At 48.8% G+C, this 21,972-nt stretch overlaps 1 protein-coding gene across 3 annotated transcripts in view; it reads right to left on the bottom strand.

Annotated features, from left to right (window-relative positions):
- Positions 1-21,972, bottom strand: part of CUX1 (cut like homeobox 1) — a 1,218,817-nt gene that overhangs the window by 82,851 nt on the left and 1,113,994 nt on the right. For 2 of the 3 annotated variants that reach the window (XM_086954568.1, XM_086954569.1), the window contains one exon: positions 20,271-20,459. The exons of the other annotated variant lie outside the window; for it this stretch is intronic. In XM_086954568.1, the coding sequence (XP_086810694.1) occupies positions 20,271-20,459 (189 nt within the window). The remainder of the gene's footprint in view (positions 1-20,270; positions 20,460-21,972) is intronic. 3 annotated transcript variants of the gene reach the window in all.

The following is a 21,972-nucleotide window of genomic DNA, read 5'->3' as shown; positions in this document are numbered from 1 at the left end:
GACGACCCCAGAAGAGGAACTGTCCCGGAGGCACACCAAACACAGAGAAGGGTGACACCTGAAGGAAAAAAGACACATCCGAAGGGTGTGGTTCCGAGGCATAGGGACCATAAAGAGGTACACGCAGAGCAGTGGAGAGCAGTGGAGAACAACCTCAGATCTCCGGAACCACCATCTCCGACTGGGAGGAGAAATGCACCCCCACAGAAGAGAAGGACTGTTTAGTACATGAAAGGGACAGACAAGACCCCCAAGAAGAAGAGCAGACAGAAGAGGAGGCTCACCCCAAGGAGTGGAACCATGGGAACCCTTGTTGCCGAAGCAGCATGAAAAGGCACTGAAGCGCACATAAAACGAGCAAAAGAAAAAAAAAAGCCACCGTTCAGAACGATGGCCCACCTGAGCACAAGGCACTCAACTGCTCCCCGACAAACGGGGCTATAGAACCAGACGTCGCAGACGCAAAGAAAGGCGGAGGTGTATAAAGGGTATACCCAGAGGTAATCAACATGCGGGTATATATAGGGCGAGCCACGAGACCAACGCAGTCGCGGGTGCCATAGCAGGACCCCGCCTAATGCACCGGTGGCAGCCCTGGAAGCGTGTGGAAACACACTGAAATGACGTTCCAAGGGACAACGGCTGTAGAACATGTAGTAATAAGGTATGAGACACACACAGAGCAAAAGCAGGGCCCAACCTGCGGCCCGTGGAAGGCAGTGCCAGACACGATCAACCTGTGGCACATCGCCACAGTCGGGTTACTGTTAGCCCAAAAACACACAGCCGAACTTGTGGACGCTGAATGAAAGTTGCAAAAGGAAGGAGGGGTAACCACTCCAGGGTAGGATGACCGGAGACCTGCTAAGGACAAGCCTATTGAGGGGGCGGGGGCGAAAGCCCTCAAGGAGGCGCTGAACCGCTGAGTCGGCGTGGGTATTAAACAAAAGGACCCCATCAAAAGGCAGGTCAACAAGGCGCTCCCGAATATTCTCCGGGAGGACGCCATCCCGCAACCAAGCATGTCGTCGTAGTGCAACAGAACCAGCCACAGCCCATCCTATGAAGTCTGAGGTATCCAGGGCCCACTGGATAGTAAATTCGGCCAGGTCACGTCCGTCACGGACATGAAGGAGGAGGTCAGCTGGAGCGCCCTCAGAGATTGAATAGAGAAGAGACTCGGCAGAGTCCCAAATGGCAGAAGTAGCCTGACCCAACACACACACTGTATTGAGGAAGCGAAGAGCCGTGCTAGTGGAGGCAAAAATATTACGCCCCCGACTCCAGCCATCTAGAGTCCCGTGAGAAAGGAAGCAACAGAGGAGGCAAAGAAGGAAAGGCAGTCTGCAGAACAAGCCACTGAACATCCGGATGAACAAATAAGCAAACCGGATCCTTCAGGGCAGGGCAGTGTCGGTGCACGATGGAACGAGCCATCGGTTCACCCAATGCCAGCCGAGCCCAACTCCCCAGAAGGGCATCATAAAGGGAGGTTTCGAAAGGTAGAAGCGGCTCTACATCCTCCGAACCGTGGTGAAGAACCTCCAACAGGGTGTCAACCGGCAGGGGAACTGAAGGGGGCTGCATACGCAGACTGCAGGCGGCCATGGAAACAACCCTCACAAAGGCCTAACCAGCCTCTGTAGCCCTCTGTGGAGGGGACAGCAACTCATCCGTGGGTGAGGGCTGTAAGCTAAGGCGCCCACTCCAAGGGGATTGTCCGATGAAAGGAGGAGTAGACCAATGTCCAAAGGGAGGAAGCCCCATGGGCGAATGAGAGTCCTGAAGAGGCTCTTGAGGAGGCATAGAATTCGCCGGAGCAACAAACTCCAGGTTGGGGGGAGGGGGGGAATGGCGGGGGAGAGGCAAGGACGGATCTGGCGTCGAAGGACATCGGCTGACGCAGAAACTCTCTCCGGAAGCCTCAGGAGAGGAGTCGATCTGTCGCCAACCTCCCAGAGAAGAGTCGACGACCTGGCGTCGCAGCGGCGCCTGGGCGTCCTCTTCCGGCACTGACTCGGCCTCAACCACAACAGGCTCCGGCTCCGAAGTAACGAACGGAGCCGGAGACGCAAGTCTACGGTGCCAGACCGACGCCGGCTCGGCCTCCGAAAACGCAGCCACCCGTCCGGCGGGCCGAGGGGGACTCGGAGATGAGCTGTGAGTATCAGCGACCACCTGCGACGCCACAGGGAGCACCACTGGACTATGTGACGCGTTAGGGGGGCTATGGGCCGAAAAGGGGGGGCTTAGCCAGGCCACGCCCTGACGACGCCATACCTCCATCCCCTGAGGCAAGGTGCTCAGTCTGCGCAGGGGGCGAACCCACCGGCGAGTCCACCAGAGATCCCGCACGCAGCGGGGGGTCAGAGGACGCCCCAGGGAGAGGAGGGGACCCAAGGGAGGCCTGCAGAGCCTCGGCATAAGCCACCATCTGGGTTTGAGTCGCCCTGACGCCAGGAATTGGCGAATAGGGGAGGGCAGACCCTCGGGCGTAGGTCCGGAGAAGTCCGGGAACTAGTGCCCCCTACAACAGGAGGAAGGGAGGTCGATGACCTCATCGACAGGAGGCAAGACTTACCAGGGACGGGCGAGCGACGCTCACGGGAACCGGACAGCGACTGACGCGGCAAACGGAACCCTTTGCTACTGGGATCTGCCGCCGAAGAAGAGGCTGGGGGCAGAGACGCCTCTGACCGGGACAGGTGAGCCGAGAGTAGTTTCACCCGGCGCTCCCGCCGGGACTTCAGCTTGAGTTGTTGGCAGGCGTCGCAATCTGTCGAGTCGTGGTGTTCGCCCAGGCACCACATGCAGATAAGGTGTGGGTCCGTAGCAGACATTTACCGCGAATAGGAGGCACATGTCTTAAAGGCTGAAGGCATCGCACACTGTTCCAGACGCAAAAGCGTCAAAAGGGCCTGAAAACAGGCCAGACGAACCGCTTACTCCGGATCCGCGTTGCACGCGGAAAAGAAGGATACGGACGTCAGCGCGGTGGGGACTGACTTATATGACCTCGCTGACATCACATCCGTGGACGACGTCAGGGCGGGGTCGTGTGGCGCCGTCCCCCGGCGCGCAGAGGTACTGCTGCAAAAAAATATTCAGATCCAGTCTAACGCCTGGGGATAATTTTAAGTTAAGGAATCTGCGGCCAGATGTCTCGATCAGATTCCTTTGTTTCCTCTCGCGTTCTGCCAGGTTCTGGATCGGGCTGCTGTAGTGCTAGCGTGTGAACACTGTGGCTTTGTGCCCTTGTGCATTGCATCCCCGAGCCTAGAGGTGAGTGTTACGTCTCTTTTTTTATTCTCTTAACTGCTGCTCCACGGTGAAGCACAAGATTGAAATGTGTGACTTCATCTCCGATTATCTCCCAAGTGCTATTTTCTGATGGAAATGTGGCTTTCTGTTAATTTGGACCCTTATATCTTGTTGGCTGTCCCTGCAGGCTATGCAATAGCTAGATTGGATAGGCAAGCCCAACAGGTGGGGCACTGCTGTTAATTTTAAGCAATCTTTTTTATGTACCTTTTCTAAATGGACTATAGTTGTATGCAAGACAGCTCTTTTTACTTTGGCCTGCAAGTAATTTAGCCTTTTCTAGGGTTTTGATTTATCAGTCGCCTAGACCAGCTTCAAAGTGTATTTCTTCCCTAGCTGATGTTATTCCTTCATTGGTGCAGTACTACTCTAATTTTACTGTGATAGGCAACTTTAACCATCACTTTGAGGATTTCTCTTGCCCAATAGCTGCGGCGCTATGCGCTGATTTGGCAGGGCTTCAACTGTTGCAACAAGTTTCCTGGCCTACGCATTAGGGTGGGCATATACTTGACTTTTTTCTAACCTGAGTGAATTGGTCATTGAATCTCCCCTGCCTCTTCTATGGTCTGACCATCTAGCAATTCCTTTTCAGGTTCCCCTGTGCAAAGACTTCTCCAACTATCTCTGGTCAGAAGGTTAGATCTGGGAAATGGGCAACGGTTACAACCAACAACTTCATCGTGTCTTGGCCGCAACTTGTCTCAAATTTTACAATTCTGTCACCACTGCTAATATGCAAGTGGCAGACTGGATCTCCAGGGGCCCGATTCACAGAACTAACTTAAGACAAAATCCTAAACTTACTACCATTTTGGTATTCACAGAAGGCGCTTACTCATTTCGGTATTCACAGAAGTTAGGAGTCTTAACTTTAGGACTCCTAAATGCCTTCTGTGAATACCGAAAGTCTTAAAGTTAGGATTTTTCTCAGTTTAGGAGTAGTAAAGTTAGGACTCCTAACTTTACTGAGAAATACCGAAATGAGAAAGTGCCTTCAGTGAATACCAAAATGAGCAAGTGCCTTTTGTGAATTCCAAAATGGTAGTAAGTTTAGGATTTTGTCTCAAGTTAGTTCTGCGAATCAGGCCCACTTTCTCTATCTTTGAAGATAGCTGACGAGTTGATAGAGTCAGACCCAGACAGCAGGCGGTGGCCTTGCTCTCTTTGAATCTTTCAAGAGCTGAGTCCACCTTTGCCCCAAATAGTCTACATCTATCAAAAGGCATATCCATTAGTGATTGCTACACATCTGTGGAAAAGCCCATAGAGCATGTCCGCAAATAGTGCCTAACCACTACAATGGTGCCAACTGGCCTTCCTGAGCAGACAGTTGTGTCCAGGTCCGATTTAATAGAGAAATGCAGCCACATCTTGACCATCAGCAACTAAACGTTAAGGTCAGGTGATTCTCATCTTGAACAGCGGGTAACACGTCAGCCGCTTTGTCCCACAAAGCATGAGATTATCTCCTCCAAAAGGCACAATATATTTCCAGACCTAAGGGCCAACATGTCCAGATGGATTATATCCAGATGGACAGATGCCGAGGATTCAAGTATGTCCTCGTAGTTGTATGTGCCCTTTCCCGATGGACAGAAGCGTACCCAGTCCCAGATTACACTGCTGTAACCACTGCCAAACAGTTGGTCCGTGAATTCTTCCCGCGATACGGCTTGCCCCGTGTCGTGTACTCTGATAATGGACAGCCATTCTCGTCTGAATTGATGAAACAGGTATCACTCCTGTTAGGCTACCAGTGGAAATTTCACTGCGTACGACACCCCGAAGCAGCCGGTCTCGTTGAGAGACATAATCAAACTCTGAAAACACGGTTAGCGAAGGTCTGCGCAGAAAAAGGAGTAGATTGGATGGTAGCCCTGCCGGTTGCCCTCTTTTATATGCGTATGGTAGCTCATTCCAGAACCGGACTGTCCCCGTATGAAGTAGTCTTCGGCCGTCCCCCAAACATGTGGGGTACGCCTATGCCTCGTAAGATTACAGATGTTGATAGTAACATGCTGACAGATTACCTGGCTTCCTTGATGTCTGCACTACTCTCTTGTCGTTCACAGGTCGCGGCTGCCTTCCCGGACAACACCCAGGTGAAACCGCATGAAATTGTTCCCGGAGACCTGGTGTTGGTCCGCAACTTTGACCGCTCAAGCCCTCTGGAGCCCAGGTGGAAGGAACCTAAATTGGTGTTGATGACCACGAGGACCGCTGTGAAGATTGAAGGAAGAAAAGGGTGGCTCCACTCCAGCCACATCAAACGATTTCATGGACTGTGTCCAAAGACATTTCCCAAGGACTGCCCCGATACAGACTCTAAACTCCACCTGTTAGAGAAAACTCCACAACAGGAGTACAGAACAAAGTAGAGGTCTAGTAAGTCAGACAGCGTCTAATTGTTTAAGTCCCCCTCGGGTGAAGCGGTTAGACAGGTTTCTGACATGTATAAGATAGACCCAAATAGTCAGAGAGATAGGCGAATTGAAAAGAGAGAAACATATTGCAAAAACCTGCACAGCAGATGCGTCATTACTTTAATTTTTATGTTTTTTCTGAGTCTTACGATCATATGTATAAGTTTTATGCTACATGTTTTCTTTCCTCCTCTTGGTTCCCATGTACATACTTCCTCTAATGACACTGTAGAGCACACTTTCAGTGACCTGCCCCCCTCACGAGCTGTCCTATCGATTAGCAATGCGCAACAATACTTTTATTCGTATGTTACACCATACTCACCAGACCAGCAATGCCACAAATTGCTGGGTATGTGGCCGACTCCCTCCCTATCAGAAATACAAGGGAGCTCTGCCCCTCTTTCCTTATCCGTTTACACATAATGGTTCGTGTGGAGCATGGTTTACTTTAATGTCCTCCTTAGACAGTAAGTCCACAGTTTCCCAAGGCAATTGGATATGGGGGAACCTGAATACAGTTATGAATAAAATATGTTTCCCAGACAAGGAAGGTCTTCCCCAAAGGACAGGGACCGATTTAGAAAATGAAGTGTACGGATTAGGTAATTTTACACTTAACCTCATGATTCTGAACGTTCAATCCGAGACTAATTCGGACTTGCCGTTTATAACAGTTTTACCAGTGAAAGGCGAATTATGCGTCAGAAAGAATGGTTCAGTACACCTAGGACACAGTGATTGTAATACTGTGGTCGAATTTAGTGATAAAGGAAAGTCTACTTTCAAAGCTTCCCGCCATTCTTATTTTATATGTGGTCAGACAGCCTATGTACGTCTGCCCTTGGATTGGAACGTGTTATATTGCGTTCCTATTGCCACCTGTTTTTCTAGCCCCACCTGATTATCATCGAAATTCACACCTCGTACATGTAAGACATAAGAGAGACCTCCCTCCTGTTATCGATTATTCTGAGTCAGCATGGGACCAGGGATTATATTAAAGGATACTTCTGGTTCATAGGTCCCGTCCAAAATAGTAAGATAATACGAAGATTGACTAGAACCCTTGAAGCAGTAGTGAATGAAACTACTTTTGCTTTAGGTAACCTGACCGAAGAGCAGTCTGCTATGAGACTCGTTGTTCTTCAAAACCGCCTTGTCCTTGACGTCATCCTGGCCGATAGGGGCGGGGCTTGTAGAGTGATCGGATCTAGTTGTTGTATTTTCATTCCTAATAACGCGCCATCAGTATATAAAGCAATAACAAGGCTTCATAACATAGCTCACCAGATGCACCAGAATCCTGACTCTTGGACTTGGTCCGGTTGGCTCTGGAGTGTGATATCCGCCTGGGGATGGAAAGTGTTATCATTCCTAGGAATAATACTGCTTATAGTATTCAGCTGTTGTCTCTGTCTGCAATGTGGGCCAGCGATTTGCGGCTTGTGCGCCACAGCTCGTATTCCCCGTCCAAGTTCACGTTCCCGTTCCCGAATAAAAAAAGATGAACAAATGATGCTATACGAACAGATAGATAGTCTCATGAAAATAGATATATCCTAGGGTGAAGTAGGGGCCAAGGAGGGATGAGGAAATAGAATTTTTTAGGTAACCAATGTGTCCCCCACTCGCACCCTATCCATGCACCCATGTTCCATGTATGTCGTGTAATTCCCTTCCCGTGCTTGCCATGAAGACGCATATGCATTTGCGTCCAACGTTAACATGTCAGTTATTCAGTCCTCCAAGAAAACCACGTTAATTTGGCTTCTAGGCCTATGGTGCCAACGTCTTTACATGGTGCACTTTTAAATAATGCGAAGCACACGTTTTCCACGTTTTTCTGGCTCAGTCGAGCCAGGCCCTTAATTGAGGCTCCGAGTCTTTTCTGTCTCTGAAAGCTGCAGTTTAGGTATGCATCCCTGACCTCTGCCTTACTTCCTGCCCAGCGAAGCGGTGCCCGGCTCGGCCTGGCCTGCCTGCCAAGACAGTATTTTGCCTACAGTTATCTGCTCAGCCTCCTCGAAAACACATTCCAGTCTAGTGAAATAGGTAAACATATTCCCGGCTGCAGAGCAAAGGGCCCGGCCTTCCTGTCCTCCTTGCAAGTAATTTACTGAACCCGTTACCATGGTGGGCCCATGGCCCCGCGCATTGCACCAAGACACGTATGCACCCACTAGCATTCAGTATTGAACGGCCTCTGCCCGAGAGACCTTTTACTTTAGACAACACATCCTCCAAACATAAGATACCAGATATGCTATAGGTGCAGGTCGTTCTGACATCCCAGACACCAGACTCCTCTACTAGTGTTAAAGTCAAGCCCCCCAGCTCTCCCCAGTTACACGTCATGCTCAGTTGCGCATGCACACAGGGTAAAGGCTTCTGCTGACCCTGCAGAATCTCTCTATGCATCCACCCACTTATGACACTTCTGTGACGTTTCCAATACACACCTCCGTGTGCGCCCCCTTACACGCCTTCTTTTACGCCCAGGTGTTCTTATCTCTCTCTTTTCACTTGTTACGCCTACTGTATTCATTTCAATTATACTGTTTTACTATATATAATGCGTGATGTTAATAAAATGTTGAATATCCCTTCCTGAACCTTAGTGGTGATGGAACTCGATGTCCCGGTTCTCGAGAATCTTAATTAAAACCCGTATGACTCAGATACCACGGACTCTGCCTCATTTATTGAGCTATCCTTTATTGTCATTTAATGTATAGAAAAATAGTCCCGGTAATTTTATTTACCACAGCTGTTAGCCGAGATACGACTGTACGTAACAGGATCAAAGGAGGGGGGGGGGGCAGTATTGCGCTAGTGATCTTAGCTTTCTGGAGGAATAGCTGGTGATTTGGCCATAGTCCATGGCCCCTGGGCCCGGCTGGGCGCAGACGGGCTTTCCTTTGCTACGTAATGGTGAGCATTTTGTACCTGGCCCGCCTCTAGCTCCTCCTCCTTACGGCTGATTGGCTAAGGCCTAGGGGTTGGAGAACAGGCAAGGGACGTCAGGAGTTAGCGGTGGGCTAATTTTAAAAATTTGGTTTCAATTCTATATACAGGTAATTCTTTTAAAAGCAATACCGATTTGCAAGCCCAATAATCTATTCTATATCAAGCGCTGACAAGCAGACTGCTGAAAGTGACCTTGCACCACCTCTGAGCGAAGACGCCATTCGTGATCCATCAAGCATCGGGGGCCGAGTTAGTCCAACCTGGCGTTCAGAGAACCTGCCTGGTGTTGAACCACCAGGGATATGCCCTGATGATCCAGCCACATCCAGAGACAATGGGCCTCGTGACAGAGGGTCCACGACCCCACTCCGTTGTGTTTGTTGTAATACCACATGGCGGAAGTGTTGTCTGTGAACACCTGCACTACTCTTCCTTTGACAGGAGGAAGAAATGCCTTTAGTGCTAGATGAATCGCCCGGCGCTCCAGAAGGTTGATGTGGAGCCCGGACTCCGCCAGAGACCAGAGGCCTCTGATATCCGCCTCACCCATGTGGCTGCCCCATCCCATGTGTGAAGCATCTGTCACCACTGTGAAATCAGGTTGGGGAAGGGAGAGGGATCGGTCGTTGAGACAATCCTGGTTTGTGAGCCACCACTGCAACTGATGTGCAGTCCCCGCCGAGATCTGGACGACATCGGACACATTACCCTGGAACTTCAGGTCCCACTGCAGAGCCTGCATATGCCATCTGGCATGATCCGCCAGCAGGAGGCCATGGGCCCAGCAGCCTCAGAGTCATTCTCACAGAAATTCGGGCAAGAGGGTGGAACATCGGTATCATAGTCCGAATATCCCGGACTCGGTGTTCTGGAGGATAGGCCTGAAACTGCGCTGTGTCCAGAACCGCTCTGATGAAAAGAAGCTTCTGAGAAGGGTGCAGGTGTGACTTAGGCCCGTTGACTGTGAACCCCAGTGAATGCAGGAGGTGGGCGACGACAGCCTGGGGCAACTCGCCTTCAACAATGATAAGTTGAGATAGGGGAAGACTGGAACCCCATGTTCTGCGCAGATGAGCTGGGACCACTGCCATAACTTTCGTGAACACCCGAGGGGTGCAGGAAAGGCCAAAGGGGAGCACCGCAACTGAAAATGCTCATAGCCTACCATGAACCATAGGTAATGCCTGTGGGCCGGCAGGACGGGGATGTGGAAATAAGCGTCCTGCAAGTCCAAAGCTACAATTCAGTCTCCAGGGTTGAGGGCAGACAGTACCTGAGCCAATGTCAAAATGTTGAACTTCTCCTTCCAGAGGACTAAGACAGGGCCCAGGCCTTTGTCCTTCTTGGGCACAAGAAAATAGTGGGAGTAGCAGCCACGACCTACTTCTGGCACAGGGACTCGCTCGATTGATCTCTTGGCCAAGAGAGCCGCAACATCTTGACGGAGAAGGGCTAGGTGATCCTCCGACATGCGATGGAATGCAGGTGGCATGGAGGGAGTGGTAGTCTCAAAGGGGAGGGAGTATCTGCAAAACCCACCTGTCCGACGTGGTGATGTACCAGTTGGGAAGGTGATGGCGGATCCTGCCGCCCACTGGCAACTGGTGGCCCTGAAAGCTCGGGCTAGGAAAATTTGGAGGCTGCTGCAGAGGAGGCACTGGTGGACTGGTCCGCCCGCTGACTACAAGACCCATGGCGGTGGATCCTTTGTCCCCAGACCAGCAGTGGCTAGACAGCCTGCACAGGCCTGTGGCTCTGAGCAGAAAGTGGTGGGGCAAACCTTCCGTAGCCATGAAAGGGGCGAAATGCAGACTGCACAGGGCGAGAGGTTCTAGCAAGGCTTAAGGATCTGGTCGTAGCCCTAGAATACAAACGCTTGACCGCAATGTCCGCCTTATCGTCAAACAAGTGACGGCCATCAAAGGTCATGTCCAAAAGAGTCAATTGGACATCGTCCGTGAAGCCAGTGGACCGTAGCCACGCGTAGCGTCTCAGGGCTACCGAAGTTGAAATCGTCCTGCCTTACGAGTTGGAGGTGTCCATCACACAGCGAATTTTGCTGCATCCCTCCCTCCTGTAACCGCACAACAATACAGCCCGTGCCTCCTCCGGACACTGTGAAAGCACCTGCGCAACAGTGTTTCACATAGAGTGGGTGTAACTGCCCAAGAGACATGCAGTGTTCACCGACCGCAGTCCTAAGCTGGCGGAAGAAAACATCTTCCGAAGATGATCCAGCTCTTGGGGGGAGGAGTAGGGAACATGACTTTGGATGTTAAAGCTTGAACCACCAAGCTCTCAGGGGTAGGGAGTTGGGAGAGGAAAATGGGGTCACCCAGTGCTTGGCGGTGGCGTTGGGCTATTATCCTATCCACAGGAGCCCCTGTGCTGAGCTTGGACTAGCTACCCAGATGTCTGTGAGGGCCTCATTGAACAGCAACCGAAGAGGCTGCTGCTGGTTAAAGCACCTCAGTCAGGATGTTAGTCATGACTGCCACCGTAGGTAGCTCAAGGCCCAAGGTCTCAGCCGCCATACGCAACACCACAGCTTAGGAGGCTCACTCCTCCGTAGCCACGTTAGGGGGAGAAAGCATACCAAGGTCTGGGGATGTATCCAGACCACTGGCTTCATCCAGTTCCTCACTCTTCCAGTTTTTCCTCACCCTCCTCTGGCTGCCACAGAGCAATAAGGAACGCCAGGACAGAATAGAGGTACAAAAGTACTGGTCGGCACCGCTACCAGCATCGGTCAATGCCGGTCCGGTGTCCATGTCGAGGGACCCCGGGGTCGATGCCGGCTGGGAACACAATCAGCGTCAGATGGGGGGGACGTGTCATCAATGGATTCAGCGCCGGAGAAGGTGTCATAAGGGGGCCCTGTGGCGCCGTAGCCTCCGGTATGGAAGGCCTAGAACCCAAAGTCGAGTCCGCGGGTGCTGAAGGCGTGCCGGTGGTGTTGGGCTGCCAAATGATTGAGTGGAGGGATTCCTAAAAGGTACGCAGTTGGGCAGGGTTGGCCCAGGCTCCTTGTAAGGGAGGGAAGCTCGGAGCCCTTCCAACACGCTCCACGGGGCGGAGCCAAAGGAGGACAACCTTCCGCATCCCATCGGCTGAAGGACAGGAAGAAGGCGAAGATCGACGGTGCTTCTTTGCCTTCTTGTTGTGCTTCGACTTACCCGAAGACGAAGACTTTGAAGAGTAGTGATGGTTATGACTCCACGACCGGTCCCGCGACCTCCCTCTCAACCGGTACCTCGACCGGTGCAAAGCTGACTACCGGGTCTCAAGATTCTTTCGGGACCGCTCCCGCAAAGACTTCGGGTTCATGGTCCGGCAGTCGGAGCACGACTTCAGGTCATGGTCGTGCTCCAGGCACCTGAGGCACATGAGATGTGGGTCTGTGAGCGACATCAACTTTTGACAGTAGTCGCAAGGTTTGTAGCCGGTCCGTCGATGTGACATCCCTTGCACCACGAGTCGAATGACTTGAAAAAAGAAGAAGTCGACAAAAAGTCAAACAAAACTCCAGTAAAAAAGACCAAGGGTACTGCTCGCTCTGGATCTGTGCTGCCTGGCGCGGAAAAATAAAGAACTGATGTCAGCGCGCAGGGGAGGTGTCTAAGTAGATTCTGGCGATCACAACGCCAACGACGAGCGCGGAGTCGACCGACGCCACCTACTGACGTGCAGGGGGTACTGATGAAGAAAAAAACATTATCTGGATCAAGTCTGACACCTGGGGGTAATTCTAAGGTAAGGAATTCTTAACTAATAGTCTCTTTCAGATGTAAGTGTCACCAGAAAGGCTGTCTTGATGGTGAAGAGCCTAAGGGGGCAGTTATGAAGTAGCAAAGGGAACGCAAATCAGAAAAGTAAGAACCAAATTGAGGTTCCACTGAGGAATAACTGGAGGAAACATGTTGAAGATCTACTTCAAAAGGGAAGGCTGATTTGGCAGCTGCAGAAAAGTGGAGGTAGCAGTCAAATAATCCTTCGATGTGCCCAATGCAGAACCCTGCTGGGCCAGATTAAGGATAAACAAAAGGGCTTGGGAAAGGGGTGCAGATAAAGGGTCAACCTGTTTGTCAGCTCCAAAGGCCGGTGTATACCGTATTGGTGGAGGGGTGCCGAGCTGCCACGATAACATTGCACACATCAGTTAGAAGTTCAAAAGCTGTAAACTATTGTGGTTAAATCACCACGCATGAAGGCGAGTGTTGACCAGTTCGGGTTGAGAAGCATTCCCTGCTGCTGTGAAAGGAGATTCTCCTGAAGGGGCAGACTGATCGGAAGATCTTTGGACATTCTCAAGAGCTTGGGATACCGGACATTCTGAACCCAGTTCAGAGCCACAAGGATGACTTGGGCCCAGTCGTTTCTGATCTTCTTGAGAACTCTGTAGAAGATTGGTATTGACAGAAATGCGTACAGGAGGCCGGAGCTACACCTGAGATAAAGAGTCTCCACGCAAGAGTGGCCTTGGAAACTCTAGCGGGCAGAACTGTTGACATTACGTGTTCTTGGCAGTGGCGAATAAATCTAACCAAAGCTCCCAGCACTGCTGAAAGAGACCTATCACCATCTCTGGTTGAAGTTGCCAGTCAAGATTCACTGAGTTCTTTCGTTCTAGCATGATAGAGAGTACAATGCAATGCAAGCCAGATCGTTCAGAGCTCTAACAGGTTGATGTGGAGTCCAGATTATGCCAGACACCAGAGTCCTGTGATCTCCACCTCTCCCAGATGGCAGTTCCAGCACAGAAGTGACACACCTTTCATTAGCATCAGATCTGGCCGGGTAAATGAGAGGGGTCTGCCGCTGACCCAACTGCGGTTCGGCAGCCACTACTGCAGATCTGTTGTAGTGCTCTCAGAGATCCGGACCAAGTCGGAGAGATTCCCCTGATGCTGCGCCTACTGGAACGTCTGGTATCACTGCAGAGCCCGTATATGCCAACAGGCATGCATTACAGCCAGGATGCAATAAGCCAAGATGCACAGCAGCATCAGTCAGTCTCCCTGAAATCCAGGCTAGAGGCTGCAACATCGGTATCATAGCCTGAATATCCTGGACTCGCTAATCGGGAGGATTAGCCCATAATTGCACAGTGTCCAGAACAGCACAGATGAAAGGGAGCATCTGAGAAGGGATCAGGTGTGACTACAGCATGTTTATAGTGAACTCCAGCGAATACAAGAGGTCTGCTATAGTTTTGGAAGTGGGAGAGGACTGCCTTCGGTGAGACCGTGTTTAACAACCATTTATCGCGATAGGGGAAGACTAGAACCCCTGCCTCAGCAGGTGAGCTGCAACTACCACCATCAATTGGTGAACACCCAAGGGGCGGTCGTAAGGCCAAAAGGGAGCACAGCAAACTGAAAGTGCTCTTTGGTCCACCAGGAACAGCAGGCATTGTCTCAGGGCATGCGGGATGAGAATGTGGAAGTATGTGTCCTGCAAGCCCAATGCTACTATCTAATCTTTCAGATCCATGGCAGACAGGACTTCAAAGACTGTGAGCAGTTTGAATTTCTCCTTTTTCAGGAAATAATTGCGAAGTCTAGGATAGCACGAAGGCCTCTGTCCTTTTTGGGCACAAGAAAGCAGTGGGGATAACAATCACAACCTACTTCTGAAGGCACCCTCTCTATGGCGGCCTTGCTCACGAAAGCCTGCTTTTGCTGGTGGAGTAAACAGATGTGGTCCTCCGTCAGCCTGTTGCAAGTAGGTGGCATGGGTGGTGAGGTAGTCACAAAGGGAAGAGAGTAGCCCTTTGGACATCCCAGAGGTCGGATGTTATCGACCTCCCGTTGTGCAGATGATGGTGTAGCCTGTCGCCTACAGGGTGCCCATGATTGTCTGAGGGCAGATTAAACGGGCGTTGAGGCTGTGGCTGCTTGAGAGGTGTGGACTGGTCCGACCTCTGGTCACGTGAACCACGAGGCTAGTGGGAACAGCGTCCTTTGCCACGCAAGGACTGGAGTTTGCTGACATTGGCCACTAGGCAAATAGTAGATGCAGCTTAAAACCAGTCATGTTGCAAGGAAAGGAGCTGAAGACGGACAGTGGCTGGTGGGGCCATGGAAAGGCCCAAGGACCTGGCCGCGGGTTTGCTGTTCTTCAAGTGCTCCAGTACTGAGTCTGCCTTGTTTCTGAAGAGACAGGAACCATCAAAGGGTATGTTCATGAGTGAGGCCTGGACATCACCAGAAAAGTCAGTCATCCTCAGCAAGGCCTGGTGCTGTAAGGCTACCGATGATGAAACCGCTCTGCTTAGCTAGTCAGTTGTACCCTGCCAACAAAGTATGGCAAACTTAACTGCGTCCAACCCCCTCCCCGGTCAGCAGACGATTGAGCAAGTATGACTTGAGACTTCCCTAATCTGGCTAAGATAAGAGGAGAACCCAAGCCAATCTGGGGTGGTATCCAGTACACTGCCCACAGCCAGATCCTTACAGCAGGTGTCCTTGGTGTCCTAGGAGTTGGTATTCATCAGGGTCCAGTGGCCCTTCAGAATCATCCGCAAATCCTAGTTCATAGGAATAGGGCTCAGGCTCTGATTCAGCACCGTATCAGAGTCGGGAATGAGTATGGGGACTGCAAAGCTGGTGGACGCTTGTGGCACTGGGGTTGTCGGCAGTGGTGCCCTGGATGGTGGAGGTGGATTGACTGGAGCCGGTCCACATCCATCCATGGATGAGGAGGGCCCAACTGGTGCTGGAGGCATAGCTGCCAGCAGCAGACCAGTAGGAGCCCCTTCCGGGCCCACATGACCCACAGGAGCTCTGGTTGGGATAGACCCCTTAAAGTTCACAAAGTTGGGCGGGGTCCCTCTAGCTCCTGGAAACTCGACGATGCGGCCCAGGCTCAACCACGGAGCCAGGCCTCGAATGCTGTTGCTCCCTTAACTCGTCGGATGACTTTGACGACAGAGGGAAGTCGAAGACCTCTTAGACTCTTGCTCTTCTTACATTTAAGGGACTTACTCGGACGACTGGCAACGAGCGCCTAGAGTGGCTCCATGACCGATCCTAGGACCTTCTTCTAGATAGGGATTTAAACCATTGCAGCAACGCACATGAAGACACAAGAAGCTCGAGGGAATACTCCCTCAAGGTCTTGGGGTGCATGGCGTGACAATCAATGCAGGTCTTGGCATCATGGTCACTCTCGAGGCACCAAAGGCAGACAAGATGTAAACACATCACCAACATTTGTCAGTGATAGGCACCACAGGGTTTGAAACAAGCCTTTCTTGTGGACATACCTGCCACACCAGGAGATAAAGTATCAAAAGTCTTTGACAAAAGGGCCAAAAGAAAGGTCGGTCAAAAAGTGACTGGGGGTAGCTCTTCTCTGGATTTGCGCTGATTGTCACAGGAAGAAAAGATCTGAAGTCATTGCGCTGGGGTTGCGCCAATGTAGGCACTGTGCACATCACATCCACTGCAGATACCGCCTATGCCATGACGCAGAGCTGAACGACGCACCTACCGGCACGCAGGGGTAATACTCACAGAACTCTTCCGGACCCAGTCTGATGCCTGGGGATTATTTTAAGCGAAGGAATTGGTGGCTAGGAGTCTATCAGATTGTGTTGAGCGGTCTGCAGCTTCCTATGGAGTTATAGTACACCAGCTGGACAATCAATCAATCAATCAATCAGAGTACTTGTAAAGCGCGCTACTCACCCGTGAGGGTCTCAAGGCACTGAGGGGAGGGGGTGCCGCTACTGCTTGAAGAGCCAGGACTTGAGGTGTCTTCTGAAGGCGAGTAGATCTTGGGTCTGCCGTAGGTGGGTAGGGAGGGTGTTCCAGGTCTTGGCGGCGAGGTAGGAGAAGGATCTGCCGCTGGAGGTCGTTCATTGGATGCCGGGGACAGAGGCGAGGGTGAGGCTGGCGGAGCGGAGCTAGCGGGTGGGGGTGTAGAAGCTGAATCTGCTGTTCAGGTAGGCTGGTCCGGCGTTGTGGAGTGCTTTGTGTGCGTGGGTGAGGAGCTTGAAGGTGATCCTCTTGTTGACGGGGAGCCAGTGTAGGTCTCTCAGGTAGGGGGTGATGTGACTGCGGCGGGGGATGTTGACGATCAGTCGGGCGGGTTGTAGTCGTCGTAGGTGTTTGGCTGGGACAGGCAAAAATAAATTGTCTCCTACCTGTCAGGCATGACCATGGGAAAGGGAATCAAAGAGGCTTAGCCGGGGCAGGAGAGGAGGACTGCTAGCAGGAGAAGGGACTTTTTCGAATGCATCAAGATTACTTTTCACTGTCTAGCGAAGTTAAAGAGATGCACTGGGGTTCACTGTGGTAGTAGTACTTGCAACTACCAAGCTCTCAGGAGTCAGCTGTAGAGTAAAAAAAAAAATCTGAATCTCCAGAGCCTGATCTGTGACGCCTATTGAGCAACTTACTGCGGGAGTTTAATGCAAGTTAGACTAAATCGCCATCATGTTTCTGATAGGCTTGAATCCTACGATAATACTGGTGTTGAGGGAGAGGTTTGGGTTCATCCGAAACTCCTTGGTAATCTAGTAGGGAGACACCCAGAAGCTGTGGGTTGATGCCGGCTCCATATTGAAAACGAGCACAGGAGTCAAACTGGATACAGGTGCCGCTGGAGCCTAGGCTGGCACCGGGAGGGTTGGAAACAATGAGAGGAGGAGGCCAGAGCTAGCATGCTCAGTCGACGAAGGGTCGGCCTGCCAGCTGACGTCTAACTGGGGTCCCCAGCAGCTTTATAGGGCATAAATGCTTCCTAGAGGGAGCTGACATGGAGCTGCAAACTGATTTATTACATTTGGAACAGAGCAGCTGCTGAAGGAAACCCAAAAGACATGTTAAATAAGCTCATTCAGGTATAAGTTATTCAGAGTGCAACATGACCTGATGATATTCCGATGACAAAATTAGATCAAGTTACGTCTACTCCTTTTAGTGTCATCAGCATCTTTATATTGGACAGTGAGTCCTTGTCTACCCAAACCTCAGTACTTAAATTAAGCAAATCTACTGTCTCAGACGCAACATTTCCATCCTGCTGTCTGCATTGTATCACCAGTCACACATTGACACAGAGGACTTGTAGAATGTTTCGTTTCAGGCTGAAGAGACACTGGGACAAATGACCCTGTACTGTTCCTGCTCTATACACTTCAAGGCCCGCTACAGGCCAGGCTGCAGGAAAACAACACATCCTTAAATCCTCCACACAGTACTGTATGTGAGGACAAGGGCATCCGACTAAGATCACTCTCGCTCTGTATCAGTCAAACGAAAATCGCATTTCAGTGATGGTTACTGACCTCACACTAGTTGATCCCACACAGCTCTGAAAATAGTTCCCTGTCACCAAAAAGTAGGTAGCAAAGAAACTTTGAGCATTATTGTACAGGGTGGGTGAGGGAAAGGAAGGGGGGCAACCCCAGCCAAAGGCGAGAGTAGTCACAACAGGCAAAGTCAGAACATTCCTGCATCAACATTCTTACCATTCTAAGACAAGGGTACCATCTACAGTCAGAACTTTTCACCAAAAGAAAAGGAAGCTTTATCTGTACTGCTGCCGACTCCATGAGAAGTCTAAATTTCTGGAGCGCATGCCTTATCCCCTGTGTTTGTGCTGCTGTTACCTGTGTTCTATGTGCACAATCAAGTGAGTGATAAGAGAGCTTGAACTTATACTTACTTTGTGTTAGTGAAGCTTAGGAAATCTATTATTATACTAAAACCATTAAAAAAAAAATTATGCCTTGGTTTGTGCTAAATATTTATTCTCCTTTTAATATAAGGAACCATGGGGCCTCACGTGACAAAGAAACCAGATAGTTTGACCTGACAGTATTTCAAGAGCTAAATAAAAAGGGATTTTTGGCACCTACAATGTACACCGTTACATTTCCATCAATATGATAAGCAACAGGAAATTACCAATAACAGATTACCCTAAATCCACTGGCTTTCAGTTTGAAAACATTAAATGTTCTCCGAAATTCTCACATCTTTAGGAAACTATAAAGTGAGTGCAAGTACAATGCATCCAATAGTCATAACAGAAAAGGACAAGAGGCCAACTGTTGAAAAACAATTCAAAGTTAAATTACTTAGAAATAAATAATGCACATTATATAATAGAGAGTACTACACTAGTAGGAGTGGCAGATACAATGCACAGTCTCTTGCACTTTGCTATATATCTCGAAATTTTTGAACCACTATAACTTGTCCGGCACATATTTCACTTTGTGATTATGCTAAAAAAATTGTCTATTAAGCAATTGCCCTAATATGATTTGATTGTCCACAAATGAAGGCCAACTGGTGTCAAAGAATGAAAAAATAGGTGGTGCTTCTCAAATGCTTTGTGGATCAGAGAGAAAGGCAATGCATTTTGACAGTAGATTGTAGACCTGGGTTCTTTGGCTGTTATGTTTGAAGGCTTGATCCTACTGTCCTGTTTCACATGCATCACTAACAAAAATGCCTGCTGTGATCTGTGTTATCCGTTCAATTACAAAAAATGATATACAAACTATGAAAATACCGTATGTAGGAATGTAGGACAGTTTAAATGACTTGCTTTATACACAAAATATTTTAAAAGATTAAAAGTACAGCACAGAAACTGAGACCAGGAAACTCCCACTTCCACCCAACCAAAAGGTAGGTGTACACATTGAAAACAACTGGGGGGATAATCCTGAAAAAATTGCATTATATTAAAACAAAGCACCATTTAACAAAAGGCTGCTCAACTATGTTGAAGTGCATTTAAAAACACCAGAAAGGATAGAGTTCACCCAGTCCACTAGGACGGTATCTCCCTCCTTTTAAAACTTTTCATAGGTTTCATTAAGAAGCAATGCATAAAATAGCAGGGCAAGTGAAATGCATTCTGCATAAAAACTTTGCAGAAATAGCATGTAATATAGTCAGATCTGTCCACTATGAGTCATGTAGCAAAGCATTCAACATCTTACACGCGTAAGACTTTATATTGTAGCCTAGATTTTTGTAAAATTGTTGTGCCCTTTTAATAAAGTATAGTGACTTGGATGAAACGCTAGGAGTGATATCCAAACATAAATAAGGGCAGCACGAGATTCAAATGCACTGACCAAGAAATAGCACAGCTAAAACGCTCAATGGTGATTTGATATAGCTATTTCAGTCTGCAGTAAGCTCGGGTATTACTGGCCTGGATATTAACTCACACAGAGCACCAAAAAACAGTATCATGGTAAGCATGTTTGGATAATGAACCTAGCACTCTGCCACACAAGAGACCACTGAGCGTCTCCATACTGCGATAGTGAGACAGAGGTCATATCATTTGTTTTTTCCTCTCTTGGGTGAGATTAATAGATGTCCCCCATTCAGTCTGCTTGGGAAATCTCCAAAAGAATACACCGTTTTTTTTTTTTTTTTTTAACTTTGACATGCTAAAGCTCAAGAAAAGATGAAACACGGCCTTTGCTTTACAGACTCTGTATTCTTCAAAGGTAATTAAAAGAAGTCTTTATATACGTAAAAAATAATGTAGTATTTGCGGGTTGAGAGCAGTTACCTTTTTTCTCCATTCGTTTCATATCCATCAGCTTATCTACATTATTTGGATCGTTCAGCCAAAGCTGCATGCGGACAAAGGGCTCCCTTCCTTTCAAGCTCAGTTTGTGCCAGGGCTTGGGGCGAGCTAGAAGGTCTGAGACGGAGCCTTGAGTTAGACCCAGGATTGTCTCCCCAAACAAACGCTGACCTGTGAAAAAATTATACGTCTAGTGAGAAGAAAGTGGGCAAAAGAATGCACAGGGATAAGGGAATTCTATTTAAGGTTAAACAACATGGTTGGCAAAAGACAATGTCCACCTAGTTTATTGTTTGTAAGACTATTTTAAGGGAAGATTTTGGAGAAAAGTTGAGGCTTCAAGAGATATGTCTTGAATTTTACTTAACAGTTCTGGAAATTACAAAAATGTGAAGGCTTGGTCATAAAAAATATAATTTATCCTCATAGTCAAGGAGAATTTTAAAGTCTGCCAATTTGCCAACCCAGTGTCTGTTGAACCCACTAATGAGGCCAGCTACATTTCTTTCCCAACTCAAGAGTGAGAACATTATACTTGCCTGTAATGTTAATTCTCTTTTTGGTTCATTCTCTTTGCAGACTATTATTTTAACTGGTATTACTATGGGGAATTTATCATTTGTGATGAAACACTGAAAACAACTACAGCAAGGAGTGCACGAGTGCCTTCTCTGACCAGAGCAATAGATTTACACCGGCATTTCTGGTCAATTAATGCTGCTAAAAAAACTGCCTGAAAGGACTGGATAAAGGTGCCAAGAACCATGTGACTTTACCAATAAAACTGCCATGATTAATTCTCCTCTCCCCCTTGTAGTCTCGCTATGCTTGCCAACAACCTGAATATAATCTTTCGATGAACAAAACATTATTAAGCGTGCTGCAGCATAGCGGTCTTGAACATGCTTCTGCTCAAGACAAAGGTTAAGAAAATGTCACCAAAAACAATTATAGGTAGTAGACCTGATCACAGCCCTGAAAATCTCCATGGTAGGTGCTGCCCCGAAGAAAGCCAACATGGTGCCCTTTAATAAAAAGCAAGAAGGAGCCAAACTCTCAACAATAGTGATATAAAAGGGTCGCAACCAGCATGGCATTTTAGACCACATGTCCATTTTGACATTACTCAACAACCAAAACATATGGAATATTTCCAACTTCTCCTTACTGAGGTGTGAACACAGAAATGTAATGAAAGAAAACATCCAAATGGCAAAATGACACCTCAGATCAATCCTGCGTGACCGTTATCTATGTATGCAATTATATGTAAAAACACACAAAAAAATCATCTATGCTATGAGATTTTATCCAGCTGCAAAAGGGTTTCACAACATCACAAGAGATATATGCTGAACATTGTGCCTGGTCATAGAATTCATGTAACTCTTATATGATACCTAACAAACTAACACAAACTGTCTGGGCCTGCAGCACAATGTAGAACATTTCTTTCTACCAATTTTCCTCTATTTGTTATAGCGACACATTAACACCATAGACTGTGATCTATTGTTGAAACATACTATTACTGAGGACCTACTCTAAGTCACCACTACAACGCGTCTGTTCCTTTCTTGTTGAAAAAAAAGTCAATGAGCCTAACTGAAATTTACACTTTTATTTACAATTCAGATCTCACACAGTCCTCACTGTTCACACTCTTTTTGAGTCTTCATCTGTA

Source organism: Lissotriton vulgaris, chromosome 2_1, assembly GCF_964263255.1.
Source record: "Lissotriton vulgaris chromosome 2_1, aLisVul1.2, whole genome shotgun sequence".
In the NCBI taxonomy this organism is placed as follows: Eukaryota; Metazoa; Chordata; class Amphibia; order Caudata; family Salamandridae; genus Lissotriton; species Lissotriton vulgaris.
This window is presented reverse-complemented; position numbering and strand designations above follow the sequence as displayed.